This window comes from Molossus molossus, unplaced genomic scaffold, assembly GCF_014108415.1.
Source record: "Molossus molossus isolate mMolMol1 unplaced genomic scaffold, mMolMol1.p scaffold_m16_p_12, whole genome shotgun sequence".
Classification (NCBI taxonomy): domain Eukaryota; kingdom Metazoa; phylum Chordata; class Mammalia; order Chiroptera; family Molossidae; genus Molossus; species Molossus molossus.
In genome coordinates this window covers 7,529,736-7,547,895 of record NW_023425347.1, presented here as the reverse complement: position 1 = coordinate 7,547,895, position 18,160 = coordinate 7,529,736, and the positions used below count along the sequence as shown (strand labels likewise).

Sequence of the window (18,160 nt, the reverse complement as noted above, 5' to 3'; positions counted from 1 at the left end):
TATTACAGAAAGAAAAAAAGGGGAATGAAAATGAAAGTAAAGAATGTGAGGACTTCATGTCATTCGATAGTGATAATGAGGAAGAAGAAACCGAGCCTACTCAGAATGGGGTTGTGCATACGGGGAGCTGTCCCAAAGATCCCTCCCCGCTTACAACTTACACCAGAGCTAGATGATATAGAGGCTTTTCCAGTAACAGAAACAGTGGACGCGCAAGGACAGTCTTGGCGTCACCATAGTGGGTTTGATTTTAAATTAATAAAGGAGTTAAAGACCGCTGTAGCACAATACGGAGCCACAGCCCCATATACTACAGCAATTTTAGAATCAGTAGCCAAGAATTGGCTTACGCCTGGGGATTGGCAGACGTTAGCCCGAGCGACACTTGCTGGAGGAGACTATCTCCTGTGGAAATCAGAATATGTAGAGAACTTCAGGGACATTGCTAAACGCAATGCGCAGGCTGGTAATGGATGGAATTTTGATATGCTAATAGGAGAAGGAAATTATGCCAATAGTGATGCCCAAATGCAATATGATGCAGGTCTTTTTGCCCAAGTTCAGGCTGCAGGCACTAGGGCATGGAGGAAACTGCCCACCAAAGGTGACATGAGCTCCTCCCTTACTAACATTAAACAAGGACCTGATGAGCCTTTTGCAGATTTTGTTCACCGCTTGATTACTGCAGCAGGCAGAATTTTCGGTAATGCAGACGCGGGTACAGATTTTGTTAAACAATTGGCTTTTGAAAACGCTAATGCCGCCTGTCAAGCTGCTATCAGACCTTATAAGAAAAAGACTGATTTAACTGGTTATATTCGCCTATGCTCTGATATTGGGGCTGCCTATCAACAGGGCCTTGCCATGGCTGCCGCCTTGCAAGCGTAAACAGTTAGACAATTCTTATCCCAACAAAACAAGAGTAAATGTTTTAACTGTGGGGAAACTGGCCATTTCGCAAGGAATTGTAAAGGAAATCCCACTAATAACTCAAAAACTCAGACTCCAAGCCAGTGTGGGTTGATCAATGGCCTCTAACAGCAGAAAAACTGATGGCTGCACAACAGCTGGTACAGGAGCAGCTTGATGCTGGCCACATTGTCCCTAGTAACTCCCCTTGGAATACACCTATTTTTGTCATTAAAAAGAAATCTGGTAAATGGCGGCTATTGCAAGACTTAAGAGCTGTAAATAAGACTATGGTACTAATGGGAGCCTTACAGCCAGGACTTCCCTCACCTGTTGCCATACCTTTGGGTTTTTTCAAAGTCATTGTTGATCTAAAGGATTGTTTTTTCACGATTCCTCTGCATCCAGATGATCAGAGGCGATTTGCATTCAGCTTACCAGCTATAAATTTCAAAGCGCCTTTGAAAAGATTCCAATGGCGTGTTCTGCCACAAGGAATGGCTAATAGCCCTACCCTATGCCAATCCTTTGTAGCCTCAGCCTTACAACTAGAGACAATTGGCCAAATATGTACATTATACATTACATGGATGATATCCTCATAGCCGGAGAAGAGGGGAGCGAGGTTTTGAAATGCTATGAGATGATGCGCATTGCCTTAAGAGACAAAGGCCTAGAAATAGCCCCTGACAAGGTACAACTCGCAGACCCTTATACATATCTTGGATTTCAAATGCGAGGGTCCCTAATTTTCTCTCAAAAATTAGAACTAAAATTAGACAAGCTTAAAACCCTAAATGATTTTCAAAAATTGCTAGAGGACATTAATTGGCTTATGCCCTATTTAAAAATCAGTAAAGGAGAACTTAAACCCCTGTATGATATATTGCAGGGAGATGCCAACCCTACATCTCCCCGTGAACTTACCTTGGAAGGAAAACAGGCTATACGCAAAGTCGAACAGGCTATCCATTCTTAAATAACCACCTTTATGGATTACACTAAACCTTTAAAGTTTATTATTTGTAAGACTGCTCTCTCCCCTACCGCTGTTTTCTGGCAGATAGCGCCCTTAATGTGGATCCACTTGCCTGCCACACCTAAAAAGGTCATTGAGCTATATTATCAGGCAGTGTCCAATCTCATTATGATGGGTAGGAAACAAGGGAAATGTTATTTTGGTAAGGAGCCAGATATTATTATACAACCCTATACCGTGGACCAAATTAGCTGGCTCATGCAAAATACTGAATTTTGGCCCATTTCCCTAGCCTCTTATGCGGGGATTCTAGACAATCATTATCCACCAGACAAACTTATTGATTTTGCCAACAAGCATGAGTTTACCTTTCCTATACTCACAGCATCTAAGCCTCTGAGAAATGCTTTACTAGTATTTACTGATGGGTCCTCGACGGGTAGAGCTGCTTACACTTATCTGGACCAAACAGTGTCATTTATGACCAGCAGCACATCTGCTCAACTAACGGAACTGCAAGCCATTGTTGCTGTTTTTTCTGCCTTCCCAGATCAATCTCTCAATATTTACACAGATAGTGCATACATCGCACATTCTATACCTCTATTAGAAACAGCTGGACAGGTAAAAAACATAACCAATGCAGGAAATTTGTTTAGGCAGTTACAGAAGCTAATTACAAAAAGAGTTCACCCATTTTACGTAGGCCACTTACGCGCCCATTCTGGGCTGCCAGGACCTCTTGCTGAGGGAAACCAAAAAGCTGACCTAGCTACTCGCCTCCAGGATTCTAATCAAGTGTTTACAGCCATTGATAACAGCTCTGGTAAAATCACCCTAGCGCAGAACAGTCATCGATTACATCATCTCAATGCTAAAACGCTTCGCCTCATGCATCAGATTACTAGGGAACAAGCTAGGCAGATTGTTAAAAACTGCCACTCCTGTGCCACTCATTTGCCGGTCCCCCACCTTGGAGTAAACCCAAGGGGACTAATTCCTAATGCATTATGGCAGGTGGATGTTACTCACATCTCTGAATTTGGAAATCTTAAATATGTACATGTTATCATAGATACCTTTAGTGGATTCATTTATGCTTCCCTCCAAACTTGTGAAGCCACAAAACATGTGATCAGTCACATGCTAACCACATTTACAGTTCTGGGATGCCCACAGCAATTGAAAACCGATAACGGCCCAGGCTATACAAGTTCAGCCTTCTCCCAATTTTGCAAACGCCTCAATATTCAACACATAACAGGTATACCTTACAACCCTCAGGGCCAAGGTATTGTAGAGAGAGCACATCTGTCTTTAAATATCACCATTAATAAAATAAAAAAGGGAGAATGGTATCCCACGAGGGGGTCACCCAGAAATATTCTCTCTCATGCCTTATTTATCCTCAATTTTTTAAATTTGGACACTGATGGGCAATCTGCTGCTAATCGCCTTTGGCATACAGAAACTCAAAAACAATTTGCAGCAGTACTGTGGAAAGATCCACTAACCAACTCTTGGCATGGCCCAGACCCAGTCCTCATCTGGGGCTGAGGTTCTGTATGCATTTACTCTAAGAAAATGAAATCTGCCAGATGGCTACCAGAGCGTCTGGTTAAACAGATTGATCAAGTTAAAGGAATAACAGATAACCATATAGATAACTCCAGGGACGAAAATTCGCCCTGAGTGGCTTTTCCTGTTTTTTCTTTTCAGGAATGGACCGGAATGCTGAAATCTTACTGCAGGGATACTACTGCATCTTTGCCTGCTTGTGGAAGGAGGTTGGGGCCTCCTCCACACCCTGACGAGCTCCTGAGGACCTTATTTGGCCCCCTATGTGACTGCCTTGCAGGAACGCTGCTGCTTAAAAAGAACTTTTCAATAACCCCCTTTGGAGCGGGCTAAATGGGGTGTATCTTCTCCCTCTGTTGGGCCCCTTACTTGGCCTTTTACTGATTGTGTCACTAGGACCCTTCCTCTTCAATAAGGTGATGGCTTTCATCAAGCAGCAGATAGATGCCATTAAGATGCAATCTATACAGGTCCACCACTATCATAGACTTGAAATGGCCGACAGAGAAGCTCACTCTAGCTGTGAGTCAATAAGCTCAAAAACCTCGTCACCTTGGTGCGCTGGGCTGGTTAGCCAGAGACGGGCAACTGGAACTCACACGCGTCGCCAACCACCGCCTAAGACAGGAACAAGGCCTTATGCTGCCTTGCTTTCCAATGACGGGTAAGGACAGGTTGGCACCGTGTGCAAGTTTCCTGACCTAAGACAGGCACAGTCCCCTCAAGGTATTATTTCGGCCTTAAAAAAATTTTTAAAAAGGGGGACCTGTGGGAGACTGTTTGCATGGCATCCATTTTGCAAAAATCTGCTCTGCCATCTCCTGCCCCAAGGCAGGATATCTCTGTCTGCATCTCTGCATACAATGTTTCTGCATTCCTTTAAGTAACCATTGACTCAGCCAGTTATGCTGTTTGTCTTTTGTTCCACCTGTGATTTACATGATATTTACTTGAAATTGCTTCGGGGTGGTCACCACAGACATGCTTGGCAACAAATGTTCTTGTTTTTCTGCTTCTTGCCATATATATATACTGTGGATCTCCCCAGAATAAATGAGACTTGATCAGAGCCCTGTCTTGTCTCCATTTCTCCTATCTCTTGTCCCTCCTCATCCTCACTCCCCCTCTAGAGTCCTCGTTGCTCTACCTGCGGGACGGGTCAACTTCCAAAATTCTCCTGTGTCAGGCAGTAACACTCAGGGAGGTATTCAAGCAGCCTTTGTTTTGTTCTCTGGCTCCAGACCCTGAGTCATGGATGCTCTTTCTGAAGCAAATGGCACCTTTGCCCTCTGCCTCTTGAAGGCATGAAGACAACCCTTCTCACAACGTGTTTTTTCCTTCTCTGAGCATCTCCTCTGCCCTGGCCATGGTCCTCCTGGGAGCGAAAGGGGACACCGCTGCCCAGATGGGCCAGGTAAACCGCCTATCTGTCGCCGGGGGAAGAGCCACCTTTTCCGTTGTTCTGCTCTGTCATCTCCCAGCCTCCTCCCTCATGAAGAAGATGCAAAAGGCAGGGCTGGGGGTCTCCTTCCTTGATATTTTAAGGAAAAGTTTCTCCCATTAATAACCTGGGTAAAACTATCAAAACTTTTTCCTAGCACTTGGTCTTTATTTTTTATTTTTTTAATCCTCATCCGAGGACATTTTTCCATTTCTTGTACAGACAGAGTGGGAGGGAGAGAGAGGGAAACATCGATGTGAAAGGGACACATCGAGTGGCTGCCACCCGCACGACCAACCAGGGCCGGGGACAAACTGCAACCGAGGTACATGCCCTTAGTGGGAACCGAACCTGGGCCTCTCCGGACCGCAGGCGAACGCTCTAACCGCTGAGCCAAACCGGCCAGGGCGCACTTGGTCTTTATTTAGAAATAAATAAATAAAAGACTTTGTAACTAGTTGCTCTTTGGTAAGGAAGGATAGATTAATATCTATTTCAGGTCATTGATATACCAACTTGCTGTCCAGGTCAGGAAGGGTGTAAACAGAAATATGCAAAGAGGTTAAAAAGGCCTGTTCCTAGTACATGTACCGACTTCGTATGTATTAGATACATGAATTTGACAAATATTTGGTAAACACCTGAAAATAATGAAAGTTCCCTTTCTGTTTGTGCCCAGGGGTTTTATAGAGTGGGCTGGAGACACACCTGAGGCAAAACCTAAAAGCTTGTATCATAGCTGAGCTCAGAGCCCTGCACACACCTTCACTGTAGAGGGTTGGTCAGTGTGCTCTTTGTTTCCACATGAATTCCTTTTTCCTTGAGAATCCTTTTTAGTACCATCACTCACTTAAATCACTTTCCAGTGCATGGTATGCAGGAGGGAAGGTTTCTGTGTGTCCTTTATACTCAATGAAGTATTCTATGTTTGAGGCTAGCCAGGCAGTGAACTCTGGTAGGAGCGGTTCTTAGAGCACCCCAGACTGTCTGGTTTCTTTATGAGGCGTGACACTGAGAGTTCCTTACCCTCTAGCGCTCAAGTAGACAACGAGTGGGAATCCAGAAGTAGCTTTGGATTCTTTTAAGCTGTCAGAGACTATTTTAAGCTGTCAGAGACTAAAAGTCTTTCCCAAAATAACTGTATCTTGGCCCATTTCTTCTTGATTTTTTAATACTTTGAATGGCATTTTGGGAGTAAATCTTAGAGCTACATTTTCTTCTATTTAAAGCATATGTATGCTTTCATTGGGATGCAATATTTTAAAATAACCTCTTTATAAATCTCTCTTATTCTTCTCATTTCTTTCCTATTACACATCTTCAAACAAGAGATCAATTTAAGCAGAAAGCCAACTCTTTTACTCCCCCTTTTCCTGTCCTCTCTTCTCTCCTCCTCACCTTCTTTTCTTTCTCTCTTTTTCCCTCTGTATCTTCCCTTCACCCCAACATTGTGTTGATTCCTTAGCACGTGTTAAATATGCAATTAAAGTAAAAGCAATGTCTTTTAAAGGAAAATTTTGTGAAGTATTTTGAGACCAAAGAACAATATTGATAATTTAAAATTATTTTTCTCAACATGGGTGTTCTTTGAACACAGAGAAGGACATTCATGCACGTTTCCAGTCACTTCTTGCTGAAGTGAACGAAGCTGGTACCTGCTCAGACCAGCCAGCAGGCTCTTGGAGAACAGACATATGAATTCCTCTCAGTAGTTTGAATCAAAATACAGAGTCTGAGAGAAAGACTCTTGAAAACTCAAACTTATGGTAAACATTGTTTTAAACATATCATAGTTCTATAACTATACCTTAAATTACTTAGAATTTGACTACTAAAAAATTCATTTATCCATTTCTGGCTATTCATGGCTTAGTACTTACCTATTTATTAACTCTGATATATGCTGATGTATGCTGTTTTTCATAAAAAGTATGTAATATGCATATTTTTTTTGGAGACCTGCTGATAGTTTAGTTAGGAATGCAGCCTCATGGCACAGTTCTGCCTCCAAAGAGCTGTCAACACCTGGGTCTCAAAGATGACGGAAGGTCAGCATCCCATGTTCCCCAGTACCCGTCCCCTCTCCCTTCTCCTCCTAGTCTCCCCGCCTCCTGTTCCTCCTGTTCCTCCTCCCCTTCCTTTTCTACTTCCTTTACCTCGGCCCCCCTCCCCCCTTCTCTCTCTCCTCCTCTTTCTCCTCATTTCTCCCTTCTTCCCCTCCTATTCCTGCTCCTCGGATTTGACTAGTGTCTCAGATGGTCAGAGTAATGTTGGTAGGCTGGGCCTCATGGCATATTTGAACATTAATCTGCTCATAGAGGTTCCAGTCATGCTGAGGTTTTCAACAACAGGGACAATTCTGTCTGTTCTCCCAGGACTTTATCTGACTGATGCAGATATCTGAAGAAACCTATGGGCTCAATTTTCCATTTACTCAGTTACACCGAAACATACTTTAACTTGGTGGGTGACATTCACATGCTGGGTGAATCCGTCATCTCTGTAGGAAGAGACTGATCAAATCTCTCCCGAGCCGTACAGGTGGGCCTCTGCTTTCCGATGCCATGTGGCCCTCCAGCCCACCGCCTTCCCGCTCCAGGTTCACCGTGCTTATTCCACTGCTTCTTTCACGCCCTCCACTTCCACTCTCGAAACCAGACTGACAACCCAATACCCGATAGGCCCGGTGCAACACTGTGCCAGGACTAATTATTTCTATAGACTGAAACCATCTTTTGTTTAAGGTTAAGCTTTGTTTCTGTTTCACAGGGTACAACTTGATATCCAAGGGAAAAAGGAGCATCTTTCTTTCGCAAACCTTATCCTTCCCAGGAATGTCTCATGTTTTGTTTAGCAGCGGTTCTCAACCTGTGGGTCGCGACCTCTTTGGGGTTGAACAACCCTTTCACAGGGGTCGCCTAAGACATAACAGCAGCAAAATTACAGTTATGACGTAGCAACAAAAATAATTTTATGGTTGGGGTCACCACAACATGAGGAACTGTATTAAAGGGTCGCGGCATTAGGAAGGTTGAGAACCACTGGTTTAGAGGATCAAACAGTGAACTCTGTTCTAGAGGCTTCCAGAAGCTCCTCAATGCGCCCAAACTACCCATTGCCGACTATTTCTCATTTGAGCTGTTCATTCTGGATGCCTCTGACGTGTCTGTATGTAACTGTGGAATTTCAATACTGGACTTGTCTTTGGAGTATTAGATAAAAGTCTCCACTTAACGAAGGGAGACAGCCGAGGCCTCTCCAGCCCCTCTCTCCCTTCCTGCCTGCCGTGATCTCCAACCTGGTGCAGTGTTTTCCCGAGAGGATGTAGAAGTCTTTCGCGTGGTCGCTTTGCGGATGTTCCTGGAGCACTGGTGATCAAGGATGCATCTCGCATGTGTCGTTTTTGTTTTCTGTACATAACCATGCAAACTCTACAAATTTGATAAAAGAATGTTTGGTTCTTAATTAATAATCAAGGACCTGCCAATAAACTTATCAGGGTTTATTCCTCATACTTTTCTAAAACTCAACTGGATATATTTTCTTCTTTTCCTGAAAGGTAAAATTCAAGACTTGTTTCCAGATAACTCTATTGACAAACTAATATTGAAACAACTACAATCTTAGTCTTGACACTGAGGCATAATTTCTATTTAGGCAGACATCAAAATAGTGTGCCAAATCCCACAACTCCTAAAGAATACCATTTTATTTTTATTTTTTATTCCTCACCTGAGGATTTTTTTCCATTTATCTTTAGACAGAGGGAGGGAGGGAGAGAAACATCGACATGAGAGGGACACATCGACTGGTTGCCTCCCGCACAAACCTGACCAGGGCTGGGGACTAATTGCAACTGAGGTACGTGCCCTTGACCGGAACTGAACCCACAATTCATTGGTCCAAGGGCCGATGCTTTAACCACTGAGCAAAACCGGCCAGGGCTAAAGAATACCATTTAAAAAAATTGAAAACATACACTAGGTAATACCCCCCTCTTTTATTTATATTTTGGATAAGGGGTGCTTTAAATAATCAGACTTTTGTTGCAAAGTGAGGAGGGGAGAACCTTTCTAGCATTGATTTTAGAAACTATTTTAATTTTTATAGTGAATGGTCTGTAGCAACTTTTAAAAGCCAATTTAATACTTCAATTAACTTCTGCATGCATATGCCTTTCACTAATTGAAAACTTATTTCCCTGTAGGAGAGGATCAGACTTGGGACAATTGAATTTAAAAGCATGAAGGTATGTCTGGTTCTTGGTACGTGCTGAGAGACTGCTTTCTGAATGCATAGCCTCCTATACTTTCCACCGCATTGTTGTGAACCGTAAGGTTCTTCCCACTCTATCAGGAAACCTTTCTCTAATTAGATAGAAATCCATTGGTCACATTGTTTTCTTAAATACATTTGCAGAGCATACTTTACATGAGGACAATCAGACTTGTTCCTCTGGAAAATGCAGAGTATCACAGCTATCTTGCTGAATAAAACCTCTTCTTATGGTACGAGCCATGTCTGCTCACAATAGATGCCTGGTCCTGATGATGGAAGGAGTGGAGGACTTTTCGGGAGTCTAACTAGAGCACGAATATCATTTAATCCGCAGCAGTTTTATTCATTAATCCTTGCCCGAAACAGTGAGCCAACCTGCGGCCTAGTATGAATTTATGGGAAGAGTGATCACTACTGGTGTTTCACGTGTGCTACTCTTGAAACAGTGAAACCGAGCAAGTCCAATGTGAAGTTGTTAGAAACCTCGATATGCACCACCAAAGAGTAAATCCCTGAATTTGTGGGAGACTTTTTGCATGGCATCAATTTTGCTAAAATCGGCTCTGCCATGGCCTGCCCCAAGGCAGGATATCTCTGCATTCTGCATTTCTTTATCTCTGCATTTTGCATTTCTTTAAGTCTTTGATTTGCTTAGGGCAAGCCTGGTGCTTGGCAACAGGTGCTTCTTGCCCTATACCCCTGAATAAACGAGACTTGATCAGAGCCCTGTCTTGTCTCCATTTCTCATGTCTCTTGTCCCTCCTCATCCTCACTCCCCCTCTAGAGTCCTCGTTGCTCGACCTGCGGGATGGGTCATGAATTAACGTGTGGGGAATACCCTGGTGGTATCAGTGTGGCGAAGCCTGGATTTTCTTCAACGTAACGTTACAGCAATCACACTGGGAGAAGGTTGGGCACTATTCCAGAGGCAGCGGGAGGTTGGCTTTGCAATTATTTGCTGTCCTCAGAAGAGTGCGGTAAAGACAACTAGTTCCCAATGAACTCTGAGTGTTTTACCAAATCGTTGCATTTCATCCTGTGCAGAGGCAACTGAACCACCAATATGGGACTTTACCACAGACTGTGCAACGTCAGTACGGTTCACGAATGTGTTGATTCAAACAGTGTTGTACTCTCATACTTGCATTTGACCTTTGCTATGTATTTTACAAAGAATACACATTTCTCCAAGTTCGTAGAATGCTGTTCTCTGTGAGAAGTTATACTGTACGTGAAGTTATACTGTACGTGCATTAATGGGAGAGTGTGAGGGTTCATGACACAGTAAGTAGAGGCTCCTTTAATAAAATGAGGCTCTGCCTAGAAAATTTTTTGAAACCTCCTGTGATACGAAATCATCTAAGAATGTGTCAATTCTTCAGGTTTTTCACCTTGCGCACTTTAATCAGTACAAGTCTAAAGTTCTAAAAAAAATGCACTGTTAAAGTTTTCATAGGTATCAATTATAAATTAGGTTTCAGACCAATCATGCAAAGTATTGGGGGGGGATATGTTTCATTCTTGTGAGTGATACAGAGATGTGGTTGCACTGCAGCTGTCTGCCTTCTTTTCTATATTATAATGAGCGCCATTTTGTGCAAGATGATGAGGGAACCATCTTTACGTACTACATATTTCCTTTGGTTACTTAATTCTCTGCCAGGAAGTGGGTAAAAATTGTCTTGGTAATAAATAAATGTTAGCGTGATGAAATACTTAACCGCTGGTTAGAGCAATGTTCTGGTCATGGAAATCATACTCATAATCTGTTCTACCTACACTTTCTTGGCAGTGTTACCAAATGCATGGGTCACATGATTATGATGCATCACACATCTCACTCTTTGTACCGATTCCCATGTTAACATAAGGTGTGCATATTTGTTTTCTTCAGTGAAATCAAGAGAAGGTCTTTTCCTGAGGTGGATAACTGGAATATTAACAGCTTAATTAATGCAGTTTCTTTAACTCAGTCTGTACACAACCCGTGTGCCAGAATCCGTTGGATAATGTTCATTGATTTGCATCATCAAAGAGTAAATCCCTGAAGGACGGGTGGGGAATACACTGGTGTCATCGCGTTGGTCGCTGGTGCTCTCTTCAAAGTCATACAATGGCAATCAGGCAGCAGGAGATTGGAAACTTTATGCCACAGGCAGTGGGTGTTTTACTTTTCAATAATTCTCTGACTTAAAAACAGTACGCCAAAAGAGGACCATCTCCAAATTAACTCCAAAGTTTGTTTAAGAAGTTCACTGCGTCTTAGCCAGTTACAGGCGATTGAACACCCAGGCGCTGGAGCTGCCTTCTGCGGGCGAGGAGCTGAGCATGCTCATTCTGCTGCCTAAGCCAGCGTGGACCTCCGCTCGGTGAGGTGAACCCAGGGACACCCTGCGTGTCCTTCCCTACAGGCTAGAACGCTCACCTGTTGACCTGTTGTGCTTGCTTTCAAGCTGGTGATGTGGGCGGCCAGGCAGTGGAGCACAATGTTCAGCACGTGGGCTTTGGAGTCTGTTACGACCCATTCTCCATTCTTATCTCTGTGTCCACTCCAGGTTACTTAACTCACCTCAGTTTGTTTCCTTCTCTCTAAACTGGGGATAATAACAACATCTGTCTGAGAGGGTTTTTATGAGGAGAAAAGGGGGGTAATCCAGGGACAGGCTTACATATACACCCTCTAAAAATGGGATCTTTATCATTGTCAAAATCATGGTTATTGGCATTGTATTCTTAAAGAGTAAGAACCATTGTCTTTATTCAGAACCTGAAGCAGTGGGTGGGAAGTCTTACACATTGACCTAACCAGGGGGGATGAGGAAGGCAGGAGCCAGCACTCAAGGCACAGAGCCAGAAACAGCCCCGAGTGGCACTCGCCACCCACCTCGTTTCTTTGAGCATGGGTCCTCAGAGCGAGAGGACAACCATTGCCCGGTGGGCAGTGCTCCTGTGTCCTGAGGGGCCTGTGTGATGAGAGCTGCGGCCCTTGGCTCTTCCTGTCCATCTCCCTATGAAGTTGCTTCTCCAGAAAGCATCAGGATTTCCCCCTGAGCTGATTTTCCCTCTGGGGGCTATACCGTTTTTTAATCAGAAAGCAAGACCGCAGTTTGAAGCACTTTTCAGCGACAAAAGTGAACTGCAGCAAATAGCTTACATGGTTGACATCTTTGCCATCTTGAATGAGTTAAATTTATCACTCCAAGGACCAAATGCAACATGCCTCAATTTGTCTGAAAAGATCCAATCATTCCAAATGAAACTTCAGCTTTGGCAAAAAAAAAAAAAAAAAAGGATGAAAATAAAATTTACATGTTACCTACCTTACCTGCTTTCTTTGAGGAACATGACATTGAACTAGACAAAAGAATTATAATGATAATTTCTGTGAAAGAGCACTTGCACATGCTTGCAGACAAAATTTTATCGCACTTTCCAAATCTACCTGACACCCATTTGCACTTGCCAGAAGCCCATTCACAGTCGAAGTTGAAGATGTTCCTGAGACAGCGCAAGAGGAGTTCATTGAATTTATTAACAGAGATGCAGCAAGAACTGATTTCTCTACAATGTCAGTTTCAAAATTCTGAATCAAATGTTTACAGTCATATCCTGTTCTGTCTGAGACTATGTTGCACCTTCTTCTTCCATTTCCAACAACATATCTTTGTGAAACGGGGTTTCCAGCTCTTTGGTTATCAAGTCGAACTACAGAAGTAGACTCATTGTGGAAGATGATCTTCGTTATGCTCTTGCAAAGACTGCCCCGAGAATTTCTGATCTGGTGAGAAAGAAGCAATCTCAACCTTCGCACTGACGTTGGCTTTTTACGCATGCTGTCGCAAAATGCAGCAATGCAGTTTACTGTTGTTATAGTAAGACTGTTACCCACGCTACACCATGCTTCAAGACAAAATTTCATTTATTTGTAATTAGAAATAAATATTTCACAATATATAATTACATATTGTTTTTGTGATTAATCACTATGCTTTAATTCTGTTCAATTTGTAACAATGAAAATACATTCTGCATATCAGATACTTACATTACAATTCATAGCAGTAGCAAAATTACAGTTATGAAGTAGCAACAAAAATAATTTTATGGTTGGGGGTTACCACAACATGAAGAAATGTATTAAAGGGTCGCGGCATTAGGAAGGTTGAGAACCACTGCTCTAGGGCTCAGAGGTTTCCCCTGCTTGGCAAGGAAGTCTCGTGTGCAACGGTGTGACTGCAAGATCTCACAAAACTCCTGGCAGATAAAGGTGCCTCTGGTCCTGTGCGACCACTGACACCCATCTCTAAGAGAAGAACTGGTACTTAAGTGTGTCTGTGAGCATATTTATATGTGCTGAAGTATGAATCCTAATGGCTAACTCTGGTTGTCTAGGTGGGAAAAAAAACCTCACTTTTGAGAAATTCATAGCCTGGACCACGCCATACCGGATGATAAGTACTGAAGTTCAAGTTTTCCTTCCAAGATTTCAACTGGAAGAGGGTTATGACATGGCACCTGTGCTTCATTGTTTGGGAATAGTTGATGCCTTTCAACAGGATAAGGCTGACTTTTCGGCAATGTCAGCAGAGAAAGAGCTGTTTGTGTCCCAGGTGGTGCACAAAAGTTTCGTGGAGGTGAATGAGGAAGGCACCGAGGGCGCGGCTGCCATCGACATGGATGCTGAGGAATGGGAGGCGGATGAAGTGACCAGGCTCTGTGCGGACTGTCCCTTCCTTTTCTTCATCAGGCACAATAAAGGCAACTGCGTTCTGTTCTATGGCAGGTTTTTCTCTCCATAAGGGGGTGCACACACTGTGCCTGTGAGCATTTCCCTCTATATGTGTCCCCAGATCTACTGTACAGCTCAATCCCAGCCGTGGGGCAAAGGTGAGGGCAGATTCCTCAGCTGGCTGAATGTTTGGCCACACTTCCCCACACTTAGCTGTACCCGTACTGCCCACTCATTTATAATGCTTAATCAAGACCATGCAACAATAGACCTCAATGGTCACTGTGGTATGTATTTATGATACAGTCCAGACCCCATAGGATAGCACGCAAAGTTTCCCTATATGGCCCAGACTTATTTCCCACTCACTGCACTTGCAATGCATTCTTGTTTCATTGCGCTCTGCCTTTTACCTCACATCTTGTCACATACTGGCCTGAGCCTGACTGTCTCAGTGGTAATACATGCTGCTAGCTACTGGTACTCTTTTACACTTTTTCTAGTGCTTGACTTTTTTGGAAGTTTCTTTAATGCACATTTTAATTTTATCTTTTATTTGACACTCACTGATCACCAAATATGTGCCCAACATAACATCAGGCAGTGGGGACATCAGGGGTGGAGTCCTTTGACATCTGGTCTTTTATACCTGTGCCTCAATTTTGTAGCTTTTGCATTAACCAAGTAGGACAAGCTAATGTTATGAAACTTATCATGTGAGCCACATGATAATTTAACACCTCTCTTCATGTTATTGTATTTCTCCAATAAGAATTCTAACAATAAAAATATTATTCAGCTCTTAAAAGCTCATTTCCAGTGTCATCTTCTGTAAGAAATTATTCCTTTTCTGTATAATCAGACGTGCATCTTTGAACTCTCATTAGACACCGAGAGAGGACATTTCTCTTATTGTAGTTGCTTTATTTATTGATCATCTTTGTTCCCTAAGTAGATTTTGAGTTCATTAGGCTTTGGGACTATATTTGGCATATCCATGTACCACTTATAGTGCACTGATAAGTAATTTGATCATAGATGAGCTCTGTAATAGGTTTTTTTGAAGAATATTTTTATTGACATTAAATTTACATAACATAAAATTAACCATTTTATTTATTTATTTTAATTTTCTTTATTGATTTTAGAGAGAGAGGAAGAGAGGGAGAGAGAGATAGAAACATTGATGAGGGAGAACATCAGTTGGCTGATTCCTGCATGCCCCCCCCTTTGGGAATTTGGCCCACAACCTGGGCATGTGCCCTGACCAGGAGTCGAACCAGCGACCTCTTGGTGCATAGGTCAACGCTCGACCACTGAGCCACACCAGCTGGGCATAAAATTAACCATTTCAAAATGAACAATTCAGCCCTGGCCGGTATGGCTCAGCAGTAAGAGCGTCATCCTTGGACCAAAGAAGCCTGGGTTTGATTCCAGCCAAGGGCACGTACCTCATTTGTGGTTCATACCCAGCCCCGGTTAGGGTTGTGCAGGTGGCAGCCAATCAATGTGTCTCTCTCACATCGATGTTTTCTCGCTCTCTCTCTTTCCCTCTCTCCTCTAGCTTTACCTGAAGAGTATTGTAAAAATGTCCTCAGGTGAGTATTAAAAAAATTAAAAAATTAAAAATAAAATGAACAATTCAGCCCTGGCTGGTTTGGCTCAGTGGTTGGAACATCGGCCTGTGGACCAAAGAGTCTCAGGTTCGATTCCAGTCAAGGGCACGTACCTCAGTTGCGGTTCGATCCCCGGCTCCGGTCGGGGTCATGTGGAGGCAACCAAGCGATGTGTCTCTCGCAACATCGATGTTTCGCTCTCTCTCCCCCCGCCCTCATACTCTATCTGAAGATAAATAAAAAAATATCCTTGGGTAAGGATTTATAAAAAAATAAACAATTCAGTGGCAATTAGTACATTAACAATGTTGTGAAATCATCACCTTTATCTAGTATTTCTCAAAATTTCATCACTCCAAAGAAAAACTTTGTATGTACTAAGCAGTTACTTCCCATTCTCTCCTTCAGACAACCCAAGGCAATCTGCTTTCTGTGTAAATGGATCTTTGCATTCTGAATATTTCATATAAATTAAATCATATTATACATGACCTTTTTTGCCTGACTTTTTTCACTTAGCATCATGTGTTCAAGATCTGTTCATGTTGTAGCATGTGTCAGAGTTCATCCCTTTTCATCACTGAATAATATTCTGTTGTATAGATAGAACATAATTTGTCTATCCACTCATTCATTAGTGGACATTGGTTTTGTTTCTACCTTTTGGCTATTTGAGAGCAATCCTGCTATGAATATGCATATTCATGTATTTCTTTGATTACCTGTTTTCTATTATTTTTTCTTGTTTTGTTTTTAATCCTCACCCAAGGATATTTTTCCAGTTATCTTCAGATAGAGAGGTGGAGATGGGGAGGAGAGAAACATCAATGCAAGACAGGGTTGGGGACCAAACGGCAACCGAGGTACATGCCTTGACTGGAATCAAACCTGTGACTCTTTGGTCCAAGGGCCGATGCTCAAACTGCTCAGCCAAACCAGCCAGGGCTGTTTTCTATTCTTTTGGTTATGTATCTAGGAGAAAATAGCTGGGTCATATGGTCATTCTGTGTTTAACTTTTTGAGGAACCATCAAAGTACTTTCCACAACTGCTGCCCCATGTTCCCTCCCAGTGGCCATTATGAGCCTTCTAATATCTCCACAACATTTCCAATACTAGTTCTTTTACTCTTTTTTTTTTTTTTTAAACGTATGGCCATCCTAGAAAGTGGGAAGTGGTATCTCATTGCGTTTTTTATTTGCCTTTCCTTAGGCTATCAATGTTGAAAATCTTTGCATGTGCTTATTAAGGCCATTTACATATCTTCTTTGGAGAAAAGTATTTTCAAGTCAGTTGTCTCATTTTAATTGGATTTTCATCTTTTTGGTTTCATGTTTTTTTCATTGGGTTGTTCATCTTTATATATCCTGGATATTAGACTCTCATCAGAGATATGATTTACAAATTGTCTCTTCCATTCTTTTTAAAAATTATTTTTTTTTTATTTTTTTATTTTTAATCACTGAAACAAAAAAGATCTAAAAGTGCAGCTTCTGGAAGAACCACTTGTTCTCGCTGGTCTTGTACCTCTCTCTGAACTTGACCTTGCCTCCCCTCTGGCCTTGAGTTTCAGAGCAGGGTCTCTGAAGATGTCTTTGTTGATGACAGTTTTGTCCAAGGGGATATCCACAGAGCTCCTTGTAGGCATGAGGTGATTGTAGTTATAAATCAGAAAAGATTTGATCTTCGACCTCTTGGCAATTTTCTTCTTGCTCATGGCAGCTGTCACTTTGCAGGGATAGTGGTCAATTCCAGCCACCAGAGCATGGCTGTAGGGGCGGTCTGAGATGCCATCATCAATGTTCTTGATGATGATCAGCACCACCTTGCTGGGTTTCATAAACTTGCCAATTTTGAAGGCAGCCACTAGGGCCTAGAACAGAAAGGCTCTCTTCCATTTTCTAGGTCTTCACTTTCTTGATGATGCGCTTTGATCCACAAGTTTTTAATGTCAACCAAGTTCAGTTTATCCTTTTTTTTTGTTGTTGTTGCTCATATTTCTGGTGTCATATCTAAGACTTCATAGCCATATCCAAAGTCATGAAGATTTACAGCTATGGTTTTTGTCTGAGACTCTTATAGCTGTAGCTCTTATATTTAGAATGTTAATTCATTTTGATATATATGATATGAAGTACAAGGGTCCAAATTAATTTTGTTTATGGGATATCCAGTTGTCCCAGCACCTGTACTGCTTTTGAATTGTAAAAGGTGTTGATCGGAAGCAGAAAGAAAGATAATATCCAGATAGGGGAAAAGGTTGAAGATTAATTTTCATTTATAAAATCCTTTTCATGAAGAACACCATAAGCAGACTGGAAGAAAATATTATAAAAAACCACCACCAACAAAAGAGATATGAAGAGGCATATAGTCCAATATCTTTTATATAAATTAAAAATACCTTCAACATTGTATGTTATAGAAAGATACACACTTATTGCATTTCTTTTGTTATTAGTGAGAACTTTCTCATACATTTTTATGATGTTTATTAATGATCAGGTTTTTTCACCCCTAAGTCAAATCTAGGTTTTTCCTCAGTGAGTACTTACACTGCTTTTATTCTTAGAAGATTCCCATTGGGAAACCACTAAGTTGCCTCCCTTTTCTTCAAAAATTTTATCTTTT

General features: G+C 42.1%; 1 protein-coding gene and 1 pseudogene across 1 annotated transcript; one reads left to right on the top strand and one right to left on the bottom strand.

Annotated features, from left to right (window-relative positions):
• The first annotated feature begins 6,945 nt into the window (after window positions 1-6,945).
• Window positions 6,946-13,984, top strand: LOC118626174 (serpin B9-like). The gene is made up of 4 exons (XM_036255551.1): window positions 6,946-6,955; window positions 11,452-11,539; window positions 11,597-11,616; window positions 13,584-13,984. The coding sequence occupies exons 1-4, from the start codon at window positions 6,946-6,948 to the stop codon at window positions 13,982-13,984; spliced, it is 519 nt and encodes a 172-aa protein (XP_036111444.1).
• A 3,023-nt stretch (window positions 13,985-17,007) lies between these two features.
• On the bottom strand, window positions 17,008-17,369 carry LOC118626173 (annotated as a pseudogene).
• Window positions 17,370-18,160: the final 791 nt, after the last annotated feature.